This window comes from Canis aureus, chromosome 2 (genome assembly GCF_053574225.1).
Source record: "Canis aureus isolate CA01 chromosome 2, VMU_Caureus_v.1.0, whole genome shotgun sequence".
Taxonomy (NCBI): Eukaryota; Metazoa; Chordata; class Mammalia; order Carnivora; family Canidae; genus Canis; species Canis aureus.
In genome coordinates, this window is record NC_135612.1 from 33,281,522 (window position 1) to 33,303,670 (window position 22,149).

Below are 22,149 nucleotides of genomic sequence, written 5' to 3' on the forward strand. Positions count from 1 at the left end.
CCTTCCTGTGTTAAGGATCTCTGGGGGCTCAGCTGGGAGCCGTCCAAGCAGAACCTTTCCCAACAACTGCATGATTTTCAATATCCACTGGGCCATGTTCCAGGAACCATCCCTCCTCCCTCTCTTTGCATGGACCCTAGGACATTCATTATCTAGGACTGAAAGCAGCTCACTTTGACAATGTATGGAAGATCTGGAAATTGATTACCTTAATACTACCCATGTGCTTTAGCTCCCTTAAAGTCTTTGTGTACCTGCAAAGGGAAATATAACTCAGTTCTGGACCCTGCCCTAGGGTTTGTTGTTGTTGATAACTTTGTTCCTCAAGTCAACAGCCCTTCCAGCTGACCTACCTTCCTCTGGACTCTCTTTCCTCTTTAAACATCTACCTGTCATGGCTATTATTATTTCTGTGTATTAATTCTTATCTCCCTTGCCTCTATTTGGCTTTACGGTCATTGGCAAAGCACTACCCATGACCAGGTTAAGCCTGCCTCCTGCCTCCCCACCCTACATGCACAGACAATGGAGCGAGCAGCAAGCACCTGCATTGCCATCTTGCCTCCCAGCCACAGCACTTCCCTCATGATTCCTTACTGCTGCCAGCCACACAACTTCTCCCTGGGCCTCATCTGCCCATGACTCTTGACTCTAGCACACCTCTTTTCTCTCTTTGAGCCTCCAGCGCCCTGCCCTCCTCTTCCTTCCTCACAGTTGATGACCTTGCTTCCCCTTTGTGACAAGATAAAAGCAGTCATATGGGAGGTTTTACAAGTAATGACCACTGTGGCTGCCCAGTGCATCCTACCTTCCTTCCAGTTAAATGGAAGGGATTCCTAGTCTCAGTGGAGGCCAGCCCCGCTACCTGGCCCCAAAGCCACAGTTCTTTCCTACATAATTTATTTTTCACTCTCCACTACATCATCCTCATCAGGTTCTAAACATGCTGCCATCTCTCCCTCAGTGAGCCATGCGTCTCTATGGCTCTCTTCCCTTTCCTCTACTTCCTTTAACAACCAACTCTGTGAAAGCATCGTCTATCCTTGCCACCCTCATCTTGCTGTAATCCCTCTTCATTTTTCTCTTGACCCCACTGCAAGACCTCATGGTATTCACCCTTGTGAGAAATCCAAGTGATGCTCCTGGTTCTCTTCTAACCTGGCCTGTCAGCAGCACATGGTAGAGGCAGCCTCTCTTCCCCTTGTGATCCTTTTCCTGCTTGGCTCCTCAAGGTTCTCCTCCTACCCATGCAGCCGCTCCTCTTTGGTCTCCTTCCATAGGTCTTCACCTTTCAGCTCCCAAATACTGGGCTCAGTTCTGACCACTTCATTCTCTAGACTCATTGCAAGTGGTCTCATACAAGCTCATGCTCTAAATTCCACTCTACTCCTTGGCTTCTCTGCAGATCCTGGGGTCAGGTATTCAATAGCCCCTCTCACCTCTCCACCTGATTCTGTGCTTCCCCAATCCTCCTCACTTCCATAAAAATTTCATTTTCTCAGTTTCTCAGGACCCCAAATCTTAGAACCAGACTGAGCCCTTGCATTTTTTTTACAGCATACAGCCAGCTGCCCTTTGAAGCTTCCAAATATGGCCAGTTCCCATAGTCTTCACCACTGCCCCCAGATCGTAGCCAACATTCCCCACTTGTGTATTGCAGTCACCTCCAAATTGTTTTGTTTCTACCCTTGCTCCACCCTCAAGCGTCCATTCTTCGCTGAGGAGTCCCATTACACTCAGCACAATTCAGTCTTGGAGTGCCTACAAGCTTTCCAATCTGATCACCATCACCTCTGGTTTCACTTCCTATCATTCTTCCCTTTATCCACTTAGCTCCAGCTACACTGGCCTCCCTAGCTTTCCTTGGACGTGTCAAGCAAACTCCTGCCTTAGGGCTTTCGTACTTCCTATTCTTTCTGCCTGAGATTTTTTACACAGATCATTAGGAGCTTGAACTTGCCCCCCTTTTATTAAGTTTTTAAAAAATATTGCCCAGTGCAAAAGTGATACCCCCTCATCTCCTTTTTGTTTTTTAATCCAAGCGCTTAATACCACCTAACATTGTGTATTTTACTTGTTTTGATCTGTTTAGTTGTTTAATGTTTATTTTTAAATCAAATTATACATTCATATAGTTTAAAGTGCTAAATCAGTCTAGAATACTTATTTTAAAAATAGCCCTTTTGTATAACTTTTAATTCATTTCTTTATTGTGGAAAACTTTATCATCATTTGCTGCTTTTTATTTTTTTATTTCATTTTTTTAAATTTATTTCTTATTGGCGTTCAATTTACCAACATACAGAATAACCCCCAGTGCCTGTCACCCATTCACTCCCACCCCCCCCCTCCTCCCATACTACCACCCCTAGTTCATTACCCAGAGTTAGGAGTCTTTACGTTCTGTCTCCCTTTCTGATATTTCCCACACATTTCTTCTCCCTTCCCTTATATTCCCTTTCACTATTATTTATATTCCCCAATGAATGAGAACATATAATGTTTGTCCTTCTCCGATTGACTTATTTCACTCAGCATAATACCCTCCAGTTCCATCCACGTTGAAACAAATGGTGGGTATTTGTCCTTTCTAATGGCTGAGTAATATTCCATTGTATACATAAACCATATCTTCTTTATCCATTCATCTTTCGATGGACACCGAGGCTCCTTCCACAGCTTGGCTATTGTGGCCATTGCTGTTTAAATATCGGGGTGCAGGTGTCCCTGCGTTTCATTGCATCTGTATCTTTGGGGTAAATCGCCAACAGTGTAATTGCAGGGTCGTAGGGCAGGTCTATTTTTAACTCTTTGAGGAACCTCCACACAGTTTTCCAGAGTGGCTGCACCAGTTCACATTCCCACGAACAGTGTAAGAGGATTCCCTTTTCTCTGCATCCTCTCCAACATTTGTGGTTTCCTGCCTTGTTAATTTTCCCCATTCTCACTGGTGTGAGGTGGTATCTCATTGTGGTTTTAATTTGTATTTCCCTGATGGCAAGTGATGCAGAGCATTTTCTCATGTGCATGTTGGCCATGTCTATGTCTTCCTCTGTGAGATTTCTCTTCATGTCTTTTGCCCATTTCATGATTGGATTGTTTGTTTCTTTGGTGTTGAGTTTAAGAAGTTCTTTCTAGATCTTGGAAACTAGCCCTTTATCTGATATGTCATTTGCAAATATCTTCTCCCATTCTGAGGGTGTCTTTTAGTTTTGTTGACTGTATCCTTTGCTGTGCAAAAGATTCTTATCTTGATGAAGTCCCAATAGTTCATTTTTGCTTTTGTTTCTTTTGCCTTCATGGATGTATCTTGCAAGAAGTTACTGTGGCCGAGTTCAAAAAGGTTGTTGCCTGTATTCTTCTCTAGGATTTTGATGGAATCTTGTCTCACATTTAGATCTTTCATCCATTTTGAGTTTATCTTTGTGTATGGTGCAAGAGAGTGGTCTCGTTTCATTCTTCTGCATGTGGATGTCCAATTTTCCCAGCATCATTTATGGAAGAGACTGTCTTTCTTCCAATGGATAGTCTTTCCTCCTTTATCAAATATTAGTTGACCATAAAGTTCAGGGTCCGCTTCTGGGTTCTCTATTCTGTTCCATTAATCTATGTGTCTGTTTTTGTGCCAGTACCACACTGTCTTGATGACCACAGCTTTGTAGTACAACCTGAAATCTGGCATTGTGATACCCCCAGATATGGTTTTCTTTATTAAAATTCCCCTGGCTATTCGGGGTCTTTTCTGATTCCGCCCAAACCTTAAAATAATTTGTTCTAACTCTCTGAAGAAAGTCCATGGTATTTTGATAGGGATTGCATTAAACGTGTGTATTGCCCTGGGTAACATTGACATTTTCACAATATTAAATCTGCCAATCCATGAGCATGGAATATTTTTCCATCTCTTTGTGTCATCCTCAATTTCTTTCAGAAGTGTTCTATAGTTTTGAGGGTATAGATCCTTTACATCTTTGGTTAGGTTTATTCCTAGGTATCTTATGCTTTTGGGTGAAATTGTAAATGGGATTGACTCCTTAATTTCTCTTTCTTCAGTCTCATTGTTAGTGTATAAAGATGCCACTGATTTCTGGGCATTGATTTTGTATCCTGCCACACTACCGAATTGCTGTATGAGTTCTAGCAATCTTGGGGTGGAGACTTTTGGGTTTTCTATGTAGAGTATCATGTCATCGGCGAAGAGGGAGAGTTTGACTTCTTCTAGGCCAATTTGAATGCCTTTAATGTCTTTTTGTTGTCTGATTGCTGAGGCAGTCCCCTCGAGCCCAGTACTATGTTGAGTAGCCGTGGTGAGAGTGGACATCCCTGTCTTGTTCCTGATCTTAGGGGAAAGGCTCCCAGTGCTTCCCCATTGAGAATGATATTTGCTTTGGGCTTTTCGTAGATGGCTTTTAAGATGTTGAGGAATGTTCCCTCTATCCCTACACTCTGAAGAGTTTTGATCAGGAATGGATGCTGTATTTTGTCAAATGCTTTCTCTGCATCTAATGAGAGGATCATATGGTTCTTGGTTTTTCTCTTGCTGATATGATGAATCACATTGATTGTTTTACGGGTGTTGAACCAGCCTTGTGTCCCAGGGATAAATCCTACTTGGTCATGGTGAATAATTTTCTTAATGTACTGTGGATCCTATTAGCCAGTATCTTGTTGAGAATTTTTGCATCCATGTTCATCAGGGATATTGGTCTGTAATTCTCCTTTTTGGTGGGGTCTTTGTCTGGTTTTGGAATTAAGGTGATGCTGGCCTCATAGAATGAATTTGGGAGTACTCCATCTCTTTCTATCTTTCCAAACAGCTTTAGGAGAGTAGGTATGGTTTCTTCTTTAAACGTTTGATAGAATTCCCCTAGGAATCCATCTGGCCCTGGACTCTTGTGTCTTGGGAGGTTTTTGATGACTGCTTCAATTTCCTCCCTGGTTATTGGCCTGTTCAGGTTTTCTATTTCTTCCTGTTCCAGTTTTGGTAGTTTGTGGCTCTCCAGGAATGCGTCCATTTCTTCTAGATTGCCTAATTTATTGGCGTATAGCTGTTCATAATATGTTTTTAAAACTGTTTGTATTTCCTTGGTGTTGGTAGTGATCTCTCCTTTCTCATTCATGATTTTATTAATTTGAGTCTTCTCTCTCTTCTTTTTAATAAGGCTGGCTAACGGTTTATCTATCTTATTAATTCTTTCAAAGAACCAACTCCCGGTGATCCGTTCCACAGTTTTTCTGGTCTCGATTTCGTTGAGTTCTGCTCGAATCTTTATTAACTCTCATCTTCTCCTGGGTGTAGGAGCTATTTGCTGTTTTTTCTCTAGCTCCTTTATCTGTAAGGTTAGCTTTTGTATTTGAGTTCTTTCCAGTTTTTGAATGGATGCTTGTATTGCGATGTATTTCCCCCTTAGGACTGCTTTTGCTGAATCCCAAAGATATTGAATGGTTGTATCTTCATTCTCATTAGTTTCCATGAATCTTTTTAATTCTTCCTTAATTTCCTGGTTGACCCTTTCATCTTTTAGCAGGATGGTCCTTAACCTCCAAGTGTTTGAGGTCCTTCCAAACTTCTTGTTGTGATTTAGTTCTAATTTCAAGGCATTATGGTCTTAGAATATGCAGGGGACGATCCCAATCTTTTGGTATCCGTTCAGACCTGATTTGTGACCCAGTATGTGGTCTATTCTAGAGAAAGTTCCATGTGCACTTGAGAAGAATGTGTATTCAGTTGAGTTTGGATGTAAAGTTCTGTAGATATCTGTGAAATCCATCTGGTCCAGTGTATCATTTAAATCTCTCGTTTCTTTGGAGATGTTGTGCTTAGAAGACCTATGGAGTATAGAAAGAGCTAGATTGAAGTCACCAAGTATTAGTGTATTGTTATCTACGTATTTCTTCACTTTGGTTATTAATTGATTGATATATTTGGCAGCTCCCACATTCGGGGCATATAAATTGAGGATTGTTAAGTCCTCTTGTTGGATAGATCCTTTAAGTATGAGATAGTGTCCCTCTTCATCTCTCACTACAGTCTTCGGGGTAAATTTTAGTTTATCTGACATCAGGATGGCTACCCCTGCTTTCTTTTGAGGACCATTCAAATGGTAAATGGTTCTCCAACCTTTTATTTTCAGGCTGTAGGTGTCCTTCTGTCTAAAATGAGTCTCTTGTAGACAGCAAAGAGATGGGTCCTGCTTTTTTATCCAGTCTGAAACCCTGCGCCTTTTGATGGGGTTATTAAGCCCGTTCACATTCAGAGTTACTATTGACAGATATGAGTTTAGTGTCATCATGATATCTATTCAGTCCTTGCTTTTGTGGATTGTTCCACTGAACTTCTTCTTAAAGGGGAATTTTAAGAGTCCCCCTTAAAATTTCTTGCAGAGCTGGTTTGGAGGTCACATATTCTTTCAGTTCCTTCCTGTCTTGGAAGCTCTTTATCTTTCCTTCCATTCTGAATGAGAGCCTTGCTGGATAAAGTATTCTTGGTTGCATGTTCTTCTCATTGAGGACCCTGAATATATCCTGCCAGCCCTTTCTGGCCTGCCAGGTCTCTGTGGAGAGGTCTGCTGTTACCCTAATACTCCTCCCCATAAAAGTCAGGGATTTCTTGTCTCTTGCTGCTTTAAGGATCTTCTCTTTATCTTTGGAATTTGCAAGCTTCACTATTAAATGTCGAGGTGTTGAACAGTTTGTTTTGATTTTAGGGGGGGATCTGTCTATCTCCTGGATCTGAATGCCTGTTTCCCTTCCCAGATTAGGAAAGTTTTCAGCTATGATTTGTTCAAACACATATTCTGGCCCTCTGGCCCTTTTGGTGCCCTCGGGAACCCCAATTAAACATAGGTTTTTCTTCCTCAGGCTGTCGTTTATTTCCCTTAATCTATCCTCATGGTCTTTTAATTGTTTGTCTCTTTTTTCCTCAGTTTCCCTCTTTGCCATGAACTTGTCTTCTATGTCACTCACTCGTTCTTCCACCTCGTTAACCCTCGTCGTTAGGATTTCTAGTTTGGATTGCATCTCATTCAATTGATTTTTAATTTCTGCCTGATTAGCTCTAAATTCTGCAGTCATGAAGTCTCTTGAGTCCTTTATGCTTTTTTCTAGAGCCACCAGTAGCTGTATAATAGTGCTTCTGAATTGGCTTTCTGACATTGAATTGTAATCCAGATTTTGTAACTCTGTGGGAGAGAGGACTGTTTCTGATTCTTTCTTTTGAGGTGAGGTTTTCCTTCTAGTCATTTTGCTCAGTGCAGAGTGGCCAAAAAGCAAGTTGTATTGGGAAAAGGAGAAAAAGAGAGGAGAGAAAGAAGGAAAGAAAAGAGAAAGAGGAAAAAAAAAGGAAGAAAAAAAGAAAAGAAAAGAAAAAAAAGAGAAAGAAAAAGAAAGGGAAAAAAAGGGTGGGGGAAGCAAACAAATCAAAAAGCAAAACAAAACAAAACAAACAAACAAAAAACAAACAAAAAACAAAAAACCCACGGGGGAGTATCTTCTGATTCTGTATACTTTAAGTCCCTTGACTTCCCCTGGAACTGTCAGTCTAGCTGGTCTTCTGGGGGAGGGGCCTGTTGTGCTGATTTTCAGGTGTTAGCACTTGGGGGAGCTGCTCTGCCCCTGCCTGGTGCAGGGCTCAGTGGGGGTTGTTTACCCCGTGAGGCCCCTGGAGGAACAACCCCTGTGGCAGCGGCCAGCTCTGGAGCCCTGGAGTCAGCTCCCACAGTAGCTCCAGAGCTCTCTGTCTGCAGGGCCTGGATGCTCCAGGGCGGGGCCGCTGATCTGCTCAGCTGGGGCAGGAGCGTCCTTGCTGTCCTGGGCCCTCCCGGCCTTTGCCTGTCCCGGGGGGAGGCCGGATCCTGGGCTGTGTCCGGGCGCCCTGTGCTCCGGAGCCTGCACTGTTGGATTCGCGCTCCTGGCTGCGCAGCCCCCTCCGCGAAGCAGCCCCTCGAGCCCCACGGAGCAGCCCCTCGAGCACCTCCGAGCTGCTCCCAGCCGCGCAGCCCCCTCTGTGGAGCCGCCCCGAGCCCCTCCCAGCTGCTCCGGTCCCGCCCTGCGCACTGCACTCTTTTAGGGAGCTCAGGCGCAGGGTATGGCGCACTCTCCTGGGCGCGCAGTTGCTCTGTTACTGTCCCAGGGAGCCCGAGGGCATCCCCGCCCTCCTGGGTCCTGCTCCAACTCCCTGCGAGCCCCTTTCCGCCCGGGGAGGTTGGTGCAGCTCCTGCTCCTCCGGGACGGGGCTCTCCTGTCCTGGGGACACTCGCCCCGGCCTTAGCCCGGCTCCTCGTGGGGCCCCTCCCCCTTGGAGGCCTTTGTTTCTTTATTTCTTTTTTCCCCCGTCTTCCTACCTTGATAGAAGAGCGATCTCTTCTCACTGTAGCATTCCAGCTGTTCTCTCTTTAATTCTCAGGCCGAATTCATAGATTTTCAGGATGATTTGAAGGTTTTCTAGGTAATTTGGTGGGGACAGGTGATTTGGGGACCCTACTCTTCTGCCATCTTGCCCCTCCCCCATTTGCTGCTTTTTAATTTTATTTTTTGTTTCTTGAATGATACTATCTGTGTATCTGCTCCTTTTGTGGCTTTGTCTTCTTTTGCCAGAACCCTAGCATCTTTCCATGTGTATCTTTCCATGTGTATCATGGTTAGAGAGGCAATGGCTTCCTTAAGTTCAGGCATTTGGTGCCAGATTTCATAAAGGATATGGGTCTACAGTTTTCTGGTAATGCCTTTGCCTGGCTTTGGTATCAAGGTAATGGTCACTTTATAGAATGTAAGGAAGTATGGCATTCACTTCAGGCTTGGGGATAGTTTGAGAAGGATTGGTGTTAATTTTTCAGTAAATATATCTTTTAGGGATCCCTGGGTCACTCAGCAGTTGAGCGTCTGCTCAGGATGTGATCCTGGGATCTGGAATCAAGTCCCACATCTGGCTCCTTGCAGGAAGCCTGCTTCTCACTCTGCTTGTGTCTCTGCCTCTCTCTGTGTGTGTCTCTCATGAGTCCCACCTGATGCGGGACTCAATCCCAGGACCCTGAGATCAAGACCTGAGTCAAAGGCAAAGGCTTAACCACGGAGCCATCCAGGTACTCCTCATTAAATATTTTTAATTTAAAACATTAAAGCATTTCTTAAATGTTTTGTAAAATTCACCAATTTGGAAGTGTTCTCTCCCCTTCAGTATTTTGGCAGACTTTGAGAAGGATTAGCATTAATTCTTGAAATCTTTGGTAGAATTCACCAATGAAACCATATGGTCTTGAGTTTTTTTCTTTTTGAAGACTTTTCTTTATTGATTCAATCTCCTTACTAAAGGGCAGCCAGTGTGGCCCAGCTGTTTAGCGCTGCCTTCATCCCAGGGCCTGATTCTGGAGACTCAGGATCGAGTCCCATGTCAGGCTCCCTGGATGGGGTCTGCTTCTCCCTCTGCCTCTCTCTCTCTCTCTCTCTCTCTCTCTGTCTCTCTGTCTCTCATGAACAAATAAATAAACTCTTTAAAAAATATCCTTACTAAATATGAGTCTATGCAGATTTTCTATTTCTTTGTGATTCAGTCTTGGCAGGTTGTATGTTTCAAGAAATTTATCCATGTCTTTTCGGTTGTCTAATTTGTTGTCATATAACTGTTCATGGTAGTCTCTTACAATCCTACGCACGTCTGTGGTTTCAGTTGTGATGTTTCCTTTTCTATTCTTATTTATTTGAATCTTATTTTTTCTTAGTTTAGTTAAAGGTTTGTCCATTTTATTTATCTTTTCAAAAAAGTGGATCTTAGTTTCATTGATATTATATATATATACACATATATATACACACACATATTTAAATGTACCTATATCACAGTATACATCTTTTAATCTTGTGTATCCTTTAATAGATTGTTGTTGGTATAGTTATTTTTAATATTTTTGTCTTTTAACCTTTATACCAGAGTTAAGTGATTCACATTCCGCCATTTATAGTATTAGAGTATTCTGAATTTGACTCTATACTTACATTTACCAGTGAGTTTTATACTTTCATTTGTGTTTGTGTTACTAATGAGTAACTTTTCAGCTTGAAGTACTTTCTTTGGCATTTCTTGCAAGGTAGGCTAATGGTGATGAACTTCCTTAGCGTCTGTTTGTCTGGGGAAATCTTTATTTTTTCTTCATTTCGGAAGTACTGCTTTGCTGGCTGCTTTGCCAACATTCTTGGTTGGCAGTATTTTTCTTTCAACATTTTGAATATTCTTTTGTGGACTGCAAGGTTTCTGCTGAGAAATCCATTGATGGCCTTATAGGATTACCTTGTATGAGAGAAATTATTTTCTCTTGCTGCTTTTTGAATTTTTTGTTTTGATTTTAGGCATTTTAATTATAATGTGTCTTAGAGAAGAATAGGTGGATTAAAATTTTTGGGTGATCTGTTAGTTTCATGAACTTGGGTATCCAGTTCTCTCCCCAGCTTTAGGAAGTTCTTAGCGAATCTGAGAAACCACCAAGGAGCCGACACCGATGCAAGCGCACGAGGGTTTATTAGCAAGCTCGAGCTTGGGTCCAAGTATACCCGACACAGCGGAGCAGGGGCTTGGACCCTGAGGCTAAGAGGCATAGCACCTTTATAGGGGCCAGTGGCCAATGGGATTGTAACATAGGCAGAAAGTTGCACAGTCATGTCGGTCCACACGCAGGTGGCCATTGAATTACATCTTACCCTATAGTATCCATTTGAGCTGGCCTATTACTTTGGTCAGAATTGGCGTGCAGTTTTGGCGGGTACAAGGTGGGGTTACATTGTTATGAGCCGATTTCTGATAAGGTTGTGCTCAGAGGCTTGACTAGGGTGGCAGCACCTTAAGCAATAAGCAGGTCCTGTGGAGGTCATACAGGAGGTGGCAGGTGCAGCACAAAATGGAGTTTGTCCTGCTCTGCTTGTCCAAGGGTAGGGGATTTTTGTTAAATTTCCTGGGTCCCACAGCCACTCCTTTCTACCTCCCTTTTTCTGGGACTCCAAAGATACATAGATTGTTTCCCTTGATGGTATACCATAAGTTTCATAGGCTTTCTTCATTTCTTTTCATTTTATTTTTTTTCTCATCTGGGTGATTTAAAATGATTTGTCTTTGAGTATCATGATTATTTGTTCTGCTTGGTCCAGTTTACTCTTAAAGATCTCTATTGAATTCTTCAGCTAAGTCATTATACTCTCCAGCTCCAAAATTTCTATTTCATTCTTTTAATATTTTATTTCTCTTTGTTGAACTGTTTGTTCTAGTTTTGCTTTTCTGTTTTTGTTAAGTTGTTTGTTCCCTTATAGCCCTCTGAGCATTTTTAGAACAATTATTTTGAATTCTGTGTCATACAATTCCTGGATCTCTATTTCTTTGGCATCAGCTGCTGAAAATTTACCATGTTTCTTTGGAATTTTCAGAACCCTCTAGACTTGTGTAGGTTTGTGTGCATTTGAAAAACCAGTCACTTCTTCCAGACTTAATGGACTGAGTAAGGAAAGACCTTTACCTACAGGTAGGGACAAGCTGGACTGTGCTACTATACCTGGGTATAGTGGTGGAGGGCATGAAGTGTGGGGTCAGTGGAAGCTCTGGTTCTGGAGTGTATGGTGAATTGTTGGTTCATTCAGCCTGCTGAAGTCCACACTGTCACTGTGTGATTCTTGGTGACTACCGTGGGTGGTCTACAGAGGCTACAAATGCTTTTGTGGTCCTCAGCATTGCCTCTACGTTTTTGTGGCTAGGGGCCAGGGTTGGCAGAATTGGTGGTTGGAACTGATGATGTGCACACACTTTGTTGCAGGGGGCAGCTGCAGGTGCCTGTGTGGTGGCAAGGACTAGTTGCAAATACACACGTAGTGGTATGGGTCAGGACCAGCAGTGAGGGGTGGGGCCAACTGAAGTTGCCCTGCTGTTATAGAGGCTCTGGTTGTCTGTGTGTGCTACCATGGCTGCTTGTTCTTGTCAGAGGTACACAACAGTAGAGGCTAGCTTTAGGAGGTGGGTAGGGGCATGCAGGTGTATAGCTGGAAGGGCTACCTGCAGGTGAGCCCAGTGGTACAGGCCACTAACAGGAGATAGGACCAAATGTGGAGTCACAAGAAGCTATGCGGGGCCTTGGCTATTGGTATGCACTACTGTGGCTGCAGGATCTTGTCATGGGTGTGCACATGGCAGTGAAAGTCAGTGACACATGTCAGACTAACAATACAGAATAGACAGCTGGAGGGGTTACTGAGCACATACACAGAGATGAGGGTCAGCAGCAGGGGTCTAGGCTTGTGTCTTGCATTTGCACAACTGCAGTAGCCTGGGCTGGCTACTGATGCAGTTTCTGGGCTATGGGTGAGGCTAGCATAGAGAAAGTGGGGAGGGATTCAGGTGGCTTGTATCAGGAAACACAAATACCTGGGGGCAAAAACTGATAAATATGCAGAGGGTTTGCAGCAACCATGCTGGCCAGTGGTGTCTTCAGTGGTAAAAGCTACCAGGGTCATCTGCAGAGCAGGTCACTGGGAACTGCTGTCTGTCCTGCTGTGTAGCTGATACTGGCAGGCCCTGGTTTTCTTCCTTGTTCATAGCCATGTCTGTAGATCTCAGGTTTGCCAGGTCTCTGGATGGGGTGAAACTGAAGTACATCCTCATGTGGCGTCCTGAAAATCTAGGGAAGTAGGTTGCTCAACTGTTTGTCGAGAACTGAGCATTTTGAGTATTATCTTGTAATACCCTTTAGATTTAATTCTCCCACTCCTCAGGGATTGCTAAATCTTGCTCATTGAAAGGTTGGAGCCTTTCATTTCTGACTTTTCCTAACTTTTTTTTTTTTTTTTTTTTTTGCTAAGTGTGCATTTCTTGTGAGTGGCCATTGATGTTTCTCTTCTGTTATCTCTACAATAAACCAGTATTTTGAAAAATAATTTCTTAAGTGTTTGGCTCACAAAGTTGGGCAGGGGGTGGGGGACCAAATAGTTTCATGAAATCTGGAAGCTGCTTAATCCCTCAGGGATTAAAACAGTGGCCAGTATCTGTGCTGATCTCTCAGGGTTTAAAAGCAGTAGTCGGTAATTAACACACATACCCAGTTTTTGGAGGACAAGATCCTTATTGTCCACCTTGCTAGCAGGAAGTTGCACATAAATGTGGTTTTCTCCCACAGGGCTGGGAGGATGGCAAATGATAACCAGTATAAGAAAGGCAAAATTAAACAGTTTCTTCTTAATCTCTTCCCTGGCTCCTGCAAGTGTTGGTTCACAATCCAGATTTCCAAAATAATTAAAGGCATACCTCAGGGACATTGTGGATTTGATTCTGGACCACACAACAAAGCAGATATTGAATCAAATGCATTTTTTGTTTTTTCAGTGCATATACAAGTTATGTTTACCCCATTGTATATTGTAGTTTATTAAGTATGTAATAGCATTATCTCTAAAAAAAACAATGTACATTCCTTAATTTAAAAATACTTAGGGGCACCTGGGTGACTCTGGAATTCCGGGATGAGTTCTGCATTGGGCTCCCTGTGGGGTGCTTGCTTCACCCTCTGCCTATGTCTCTGCCCCGCCCCTCTGTGTGTCTTGTGAATAAATAAAATCTTTATAAAAATACTTAATTACTAAAAATGCTAACCAGCATCTGAGCTTTCAGTGAGTCATAATCTATTTTGCTGGTGGAGGGAATTACCTACATTTTGGTGGCTGCTGACTGATCAGGGTGATAGTTGCTGAAGGCTGGGGCAGCTGTGGCAATTTCTTAAAACAAGAAATCAATGAAGTCTGACATATCAATGGACTTTTCCTTTCATGAACAATTTCTCTGTAGTGTGTGATGCTCTTTCATAGCATTTTAGCCACAGTAGAGTATCTTTCAAAATTGGAGTCAGTCCTCTCAAACTCTGCTGCTGCTTTATCAACTAAATGTATGTAATATTCTAAGTCCTTTGTTGTCATTTCAACACTCTTTACAACCTTTTCGCCAGTAGATTCCATCTCTGGAAACCATTTACTCTGCTTATCAGTAAGAAATAATTTCTCATCTGTTTAAATTTCATCATGAAGTTGTAACAATTCAGTCACATCTTCTGATTTTAGTTCTCTTGCTGTCTTTACCCCATCTGCAGTTACTTCCTCTATTGAAGTCTTGAACCCCTCAAGATCCATAAGGGCTGGGACAGCTTCTTCCAAACTCCTGTTCATGTTGATAATTGGACCTCTTCCCATGAATCATGAATATTCTTAATGGCATCTGGAATGGTGAATCCTTTCCAGAAGGTTTTCAATTGACTTTGCTCAGAGCCATCAGAGTAATCACTATCTATGGCAGTTATAGTTTTAAAAGATGGTTTTCTTAAACAGTAAGACTTAAAAGTTGAAATGATTTATTGATCTATGGGCTACAGAATGGATGTTGTGTTAGTAGTCATATGTACAATATTAGTCTCATTGTACATCTCTATCAGAGCTTTTGAGTGACCAGGTGCATTATTCATGAACAGTAATATTTTGAAATAAATCTTTCATTTTCTGAGTAGTAAGTCTTGACATATTCACTAAATAATTTTGTAAACAAATGTGCTATCACCCAGGCTTTGCTATTCCATTTACAGAGCACAGGCAGAGTAGATTTAGCATAATTCTTAAGAGCCCTAGGATTTTTAGAATAGTAAATGAACATTGGCTTCAACTTAAAGTCACCAGATGCATTACGCTGTAGGAAGAGAGTTAGTCTGTCCTTTCAGCTTTGAAAGCAGGCATTGAGTTTTCCTTTCTACCTATAAAAGTCCTAAATGGTGTCTTCTTCCAGTAGAAGGCTGTATTGTCTACATTAAAAATCTATTCCTTAGTGTATTCACCTTCATTAATTATCTGAGCCAAATTTTCTTTTTTTTTTAAGATTTTATTTATTCATGAGAGAGACACACAGAGAGAGAGGGGCAGAGACACAGGCAGAGGGAGAAGCAGGCTCCATGCTGGGAGCCCGAGGTGGGACTCAATCCTGAGACTCCAGGATGACACCCTGGGCTGAAGGCAGGTGCTGAATCACTGAGCCAGCCAGGGATCCCCTAGCTTTTGGTTTAAAGTGAGAGATGTGCAACTCTTCACTTGAACACTTAGAGGCCACTATAGGGTTATTATTTGACCTAATTTCAATATTATTCTGTCTTAAAAATTGGGGAGGCCTGAGGAAAAGGAGAGAGATGGGAGAATAGCTGGTTAGTGGAACAATCAGAACACACACAACATTTATCAATTAAGTGTACCATCTTATATGGATGTGGTGGGTCTTGGTGCCCCAAAGCAATTACAATAGTAACATCAAAGATCACTGACTACAGACCACCATAACAAAAATAATAATGAAAAAGTTTGAAATATTGCGCAAATTACCAAAATGTGACACAGAGACCCAAGGTGAGCAAATAGTGTTGGAGAAATGGCCTGCCAATTGACTTACTCCATGCAGGGGTGTCACAGACCTTCAACTTATAAAAAAAAAAATGCAGTATCTGTGAAGCACCATAAAATGCAATAAAGAAGGTTTGCCTGTATTGTTTTTTTTAATTTTTATTTATTTATGATAGTCACAGATTGAGAGAGGCAGAGACATAGGCAGAGGGAGAAGCAGGCTCCATGCACCGGGAGCCCGACGTGGGATTCGATCCCGGGTCTCCAGGATCGCGCCCTGGGCCAAAGGCAGGCGCCAAACCACTGCGCCACCCAGGGATCCCGGTTTGCCTGTATTGTAATGGATTGAATTGTATCTCCCCAAAAGTTAGGTTAAAGTCCTAATCCCAGGTTCCTGAAATTGTGACCTTATTTGGAAATTTAGTCTTTATAGAAATAGTGAAGTTAAAATTAGTTCATTAGGATGGACTCTAATACAATATGACTGGTGTTCTTATTAAAAGGGGGAATTTGGAAGCACAAGCAGGCATGCAAAGAAGGAAGAACATATGAAGACACATAAAGAGAATCTGGCCATGTCAACTGGAGTGAGGCACCTATAAGCAAGGATTATTAGGAAGTACCAGAAACTACATGAGGCTGCAAGGATCTTCTAGAGTTGCCAGGGAAAGCGTGGTCCTGCTAACAGGTTTTTAGACTTCTGGTCTTTGTAACTGTGAGATAATGTGTTGCTGTTGTTTCAAGCTACTTGGTTATGGCAGCCCTAGGAAATTGATAATAGTTACTTCAGACGGTTGCTGACTTCAATAATTGTTTGGGTGGAATGGTGGATGGATTTCTGGAGCTTCCTACTCTGCCGTCTTCTATGACATCCTATTTATTTATTTATTTATTTATTTATTTATTTATTTACTCTAATATAAGCTCTATGAGGACACGGAATTTTGTCTCTTATGTGAACTCTTATGTAGACATAGCATTAACAGACAAATACTGCAGCAGTAGGTCACTTATTATTGAATGCTTTAAGACACAAAGGAACTTGGACAAGTCAATATGGTCCCACCCTGGTGGAGAAGTGAGGTGTGTGTTAAGTGTGATGATGGAAGTAAGTTCAGCATAATGTGATATAAAGCATCAGCCACTTTGGGAAAGCCAGGGGAGGTTCCAGAAGACAGATGGCCAATGCTGTGTGAATTTGTGCTTTGTTTGCTCTTCCAAAGAGCCAAAACTTCAAGTTTGAAACTCTCTGTGACAGCATTTGGGTTCATCATGAGACAACAAAAGCAAAGATTGAAACATGCAATGAAGATTGCTCAGGGGCCCCTGTGCCAGGAGTTTCTGTGTCTGCATCAGAGAGATTTCCCAAGGTGTTTTCTCTTCCAATAAATATTTGGGGGAAAAAAAAACGTGAGCTTTTTAAAATGCTTCTTGTGACCCAACAAATATTAAGGGCTCTTTCTCAGACCTTATAAGGCAATTCTGGATACTTGTAAGCAGGGCTGGCAGAGCAACATGTGCAGTAGGCTGGTAGAGAGGAGTGTGTGCAGCAGGTGCATAGGTCTGCAGGTCACCTGCAGCCTGCCGGTCAGTCTCTGCTGGGGCAGATGGGATCTCCTCAATGTGTCCTTCCTCTGGGGCCCTCATAGGGCAGCAGTATTTTCTAGGGCATATTTTTCTCATGGCCAAACCTGAAGCTCCAGAGTAGCTTGCAATAACATGGGATGCTTTTTTCTAGTCCACTTACCTTTCATTGGTCAAAGCCCAGTGTCAGTGGGGTGGGGAAGTGGATCCTTTTGCCCCATTGGGGCCACTGCAGAGGCATGCATGTGAAGTCCTACTGCAGGGATAAAGAACTAGGGAGTGATCCAATTTTCCTAATTAAACAATTAGGCATTACTTTTTATGATGTCAAGTGGCCTGCTCTCCAGCAGAGCATAGTTCTGCTGTCCTTTGATTCTCTACAGCAAATGAAATCATATGTCACATATCTTCACATTAGTTTCGGCTTTCTGCTTTTGACTTTGGGAAATCCTTTCTGAATGGGTTACCATTGGAACCCTCCTCACCTGCTCTTTAGAGATGTACACACAAGGCCCTGGGGCAGCAGATTCAATGGTCCTTCCCTAACATCTTGTCTTGTGTGCTGCCCTGAGGAACCTAGCAGTGGCAATATGGACCAACATCCCCCCCAAGCCAGCTGGAAGCAGGCCTCATGGCTACATCCTCCCCCTGGCTACATTCTCCTACATTAGCAACATGATCCACAAGGGGACATGCTTTTGGAACACAAATTCCTTACAGAAACCTCACAGCTGCTGCATGTTTCTTTGATAACAATAATATGAAATTCATCTTTGTCAGAAAGGTACACTGGATCCTAGCATGATTTACTAGAGTACTACTTTCTAGTTATTGAATCTGATACCTATTATCATATGAACATCAGCAGGGTTGGGAAGACTGCACAGAGAGCAGTGCTGAGAAGTGGTTTAGCACATGGTTACCATTGTGCAGTTTGGAATCAGAGAACTGTGCTCAGGTTCCAGTCTGATCACTTATAAGATATGTTTCTCTCCATACCTTGATTTCCCCATCTATCGATTGAAGGATGACAAATAGACCTGAGGGATGTTTGAGGATTAAATAACGTGATATGTGCGTGGAGTTAGTATAAAACTTGGTCCACTGCAAGGCTAAGAAATGTTGGTTAGATGGTAAGAGTCATGGTCTCAGCCACTGTAGAGGTTCTACAGGACTTTATGCCACTTAGGATCCACAACAGAAGTTAGGGCAGTTGAGGAAAACCAAGATTAGCTAGTTGGTCATATGGCTGGAAACAAAAACATCTCCATGGACTCAAACTCAAGGTTCTGTGGATTCTGAAGTTTACTTTGTTTTCCTGTTGAACATCCTATGCTTCTTACAGTTTGATGAAAAAGTGCTTTAGATTTTGTAAATCAGTCACATTAGGGAAACTCTTCTGGGTTTCCATGTATTTGACTGTAGTGTTCCTTTCCTTTACAGATTCCTGTGCTCCTGAACCTCATCCAAGACCCTGAGGTCAGCCTGCCTGCACCGCCGCTCATATATGCCCTGGCCCTTGGAGCCTGCCTGGGAGGTAAGGGGGTGTGATGCATTCACAGAAGTGACCTCAAAGTGGTGGTTTATACATGGTGGTTTACATGAAGGTAAATTAAGGAGAGTTTGGATGATTTCCTGAGTCAAAAGCCATCTTCAGCTTTTACTGAAGCAATTCTAGAGCTCTTCTATTCCTCTGTAAGCTTGTCACTTCCCGCCCTCTGCAGAACTTCCCCTGACATTCTAAGACTGCAGCCTGAGGATGATCATTACTGAAATCTCAAAGTGAATGTGCTCCCACGCTGCACCCATACTTCACCCACACAGATGTGGCTTGTGTTTAGAAACAGATTTTGAATCAGAAACCATCTTCAGTGCAGTTTCTTATTTCCTCCATAAAGGGTTGGGGGGAAGATGAATCAGTAAATAAAGATCTAGAGACTCTAACTTAAGAGTAAGAAAAAGGATGAAAGATTGTTCTTTTTTGGACAGGGGAATTGTCCTTTAGAGAATTTAAGAAGTAAATTAGTGAAAGTATCAAAAGAGACTAACCTCTGGTGAGCAAACAAGGGTTTTGATCATCTTTTGAGGGAGCTTGTGTTAGAGTCCTTCTCATTTTTAGGAGGCATAATCACCTTAGGGAACACAAGAGGATTTTGGAGAATCTTAGATAAACACACCAGATACATTTAAAGTTTTTATTCTTATATCCAGGCATGCTTAGGTAATCCAGCTTGCTTCATTCTTTGATTACACTCTGACTATGAAATCAATAACTCTCTGTTTAGTTTATCTCTTTGTTTATAAAGGGGGATTAGTGTAATTCAGTAAAGTCGCTATGATTTCTGGAGGGAGCTAATTCATTTAATTCAGCAACTTAGACTTCGATTACTTATGAGACTATAGATCTGGTAAAATGGCCCCCATTTAAGCATTAGCCCCAGGAAAAGCAATAACTGTATTCACAGCTACATTTAACGTCAGTGATAGAAACAGAATCTAGGGGCACCTGGAAATATGTCTGTTATGTGGGACTTTGTTCATTAAACCTTACTGAGCATCTGCTGTAACCTGAATTCTGCTTTTGAGTGGGGAGATAGTGACCTAAGCTAAGGTTACACCTGAAACAGATGTGTCCTCTCATGGAGGAATGCACAGAGTACTTAGAGGTCCCAGACAGAGCCTAGAGGGAATCTCAGGGAAAGTCCTCCAGAGAGGAAAGCTTTGAGCTGGGTCTCAAAAGGTGAGAAGCCTCTTGGGCTAGTGCTGATTCCCCAGAACATGTAGAATGAATGTGGGTGGGATTATCAAGGACAGAAGTTAACATGGACCATTTACATGACTAATAACCTAAAATACATATAAATGCCTTTTGACTGAGGCACCTTTGAAAGCAGGGATTCAGCTGTAATGAATAATAAATGTATTAAGGCTTTGAATCTTTTTAACCTAGTAGCTCTGGTCATTGAATGACACTTGTTCCTGGATTGCAGATACCCAGTTGTGCTGAGTGTTAACTTTATACTTACTCTGTAAGGGATCCTCTTTCATCGACTCAGAGTTTGGAATTACTTTTTTAAAAATTGTGGTAAAATGTACATGGCACACAATGTACAATTTAACTATTTTTAAGGATGTACAACATAAGCAGCCATTAGAGAAATGTAAATTAAAACTACAGTAAGATATCATCACATATATGTAAGAATGGCTAAAATAAAAAATTGCAAAAACACCAAGTATTGACAAGGATGTGGGGAAACTGGATCACTTATACACTTATCATTGGAGCTATAGAGTGGTCCCATCACTCTGGAAACGGTTTGGCAGTGTTTTAAAAAACGTAATCTGCAACTACCATAAAACCCAGCAATTGTACAACTGGGCATTTATTCTAGAGAAATGAAAACTTATGTTAACTCAAAACCTACGTAAAAATGTTGATTTGTGATAGCCAAAAAGTAGAAATAAACCAGATGTCATTCAATAGTAAATGACTAAAAAAACTGTGGTACATCCCTACCACGGAATGCCACTTGACAGTAAAAATAAATTATGAATTGACACACATAGTAACCTTAATGGATCTCCAGGAAATTATATGGAGTGAAAAAAAAGTCAATATCAAAAGATTACAGACTGATTACATTTATATGATATTGAAGAGATACAGTTGTAGAAAAGCAGAATAGATTAGTGATTAGTGGGGGTTAAGTACAGGGCAAGGTGGAAGGAAGTGTGTCCAGGTGTAAAAGGGCCATAGGAGAGATCATTTTGGTGATGAAAATGTTCTGTATATTGACCATCAATGTCACTGTTCTGATTGTGATATAGTACTATGATTTTGAATTACCTTGCCATTGAAGGAAACTGGTAAGTGATACATGGGATCTCTTTATGTTATTCCTCATAACTTCATGTGAATATACAGTTACCTCAAATAAAACTTCAGTTGCAATAATAGAAAAAGGAAAAGGCAGAGGGAAGAATGTTCTTATTGATTAAATCCATAATTACTAAACTAATTAAATATGGATAGATAGGCTGACTGAAAAATAAAGTCAAGGAAATAAACAATAAATTACAGAATAAAAATAAAACACATAAAAATTCATTATGAGAAATCCAATATTTGACTTCTAAGAAAAATCTCAGGAAAGACACTGAAATGAAGGAAGGAATTTATCCAAAAAATAATAGAAGTGAATTTTCCTGAGTAGAAGCAGCACATGAGTGGATACATACCTAATGCCATCTTTGTGAAATTTTGGAACTTTATGGAGGCTTAGAAACCTGCCTAATGTCATACAAGTAGTAAATCTTAAAGCTGGGAATCTAGCAGCCCAGCTCCAGAGTTTATTGGCTAAGGTCTCTTTATGTTGAGAACAAGAAATTAGAAATACTACTAGGTTTAGCAAAAAATGGCACAAAAATAGTGTTCAAATTTGGAGCAAATTAAAATGAAACACGACTTTAAGCAAATGATAGAACATAAGAAATGAGACTTGATTGGCCCGTGGTCCTGGTAGATGGTAAATGGTCTTGGCCTTACAGGGGTTGCATTTACATAGTCTGGATGGTATAAATGTTGCTGACTGAGTTTCCCAGTTGGAATGAACCCACATCCAACCTTGGAAGTCTTAGCTACTCGTAAAATATGCTACGGTTGTTAATTTCCTTGACTCTCAAGCTTTTCTATTTTATTTGTTGCCATATCCATGTATTAGTTGTATTAAAAATAAATTTTAAAGATAATTTAAATATCTACTGGTTAAAACATAGAGAACAAATAAAAATGAAGACGACTTTAGGTCCAAGCATGCATGTTGTCTTTTCAAAGTTACCTAGGGATTGTGGACAATCCAGGAGACATGTGGCTGCATTAAAACCTGTTTCTTCCCTTTGGTCATATTCAGATCTCGAGTGACAGGTGTTTCTTCCACTTGCCAAAGGGATTTCCAGCATATAGTTAATTTTTATGTTGCCTGTCAAGTGGGAAATTATCAGTGGTCTGAGAGCATGGCATATTTGATCCAACTTGGACTGGCTGATAAAGGATGTTAAATTGGAGATTCTTTATAAACTTATAAAATATCCATCAAAAATGAAACATAGTTTTGAAAACGTTGTTTTGTCTCTAGATCCATATATCATCTTTCCATGTAGGACTACCCAGAC

General features: G+C 41.5%; 1 protein-coding gene across 1 annotated transcript in view; it reads left to right on the top strand.

Moving 5' to 3' along the window:
• OCA2 (OCA2 melanosomal transmembrane protein) overlaps positions 1-22,149 on the top strand; it is a 435,982-nt gene that overhangs the window by 268,849 nt on the left and 144,984 nt on the right. The window contains exon 22 of the mRNA XM_077868273.1: positions 18,418-18,511. Coding sequence (XP_077724399.1) covers positions 18,418-18,511 — 94 coding nt within the window. The remainder of the gene's footprint in view (positions 1-18,417; positions 18,512-22,149) is intronic.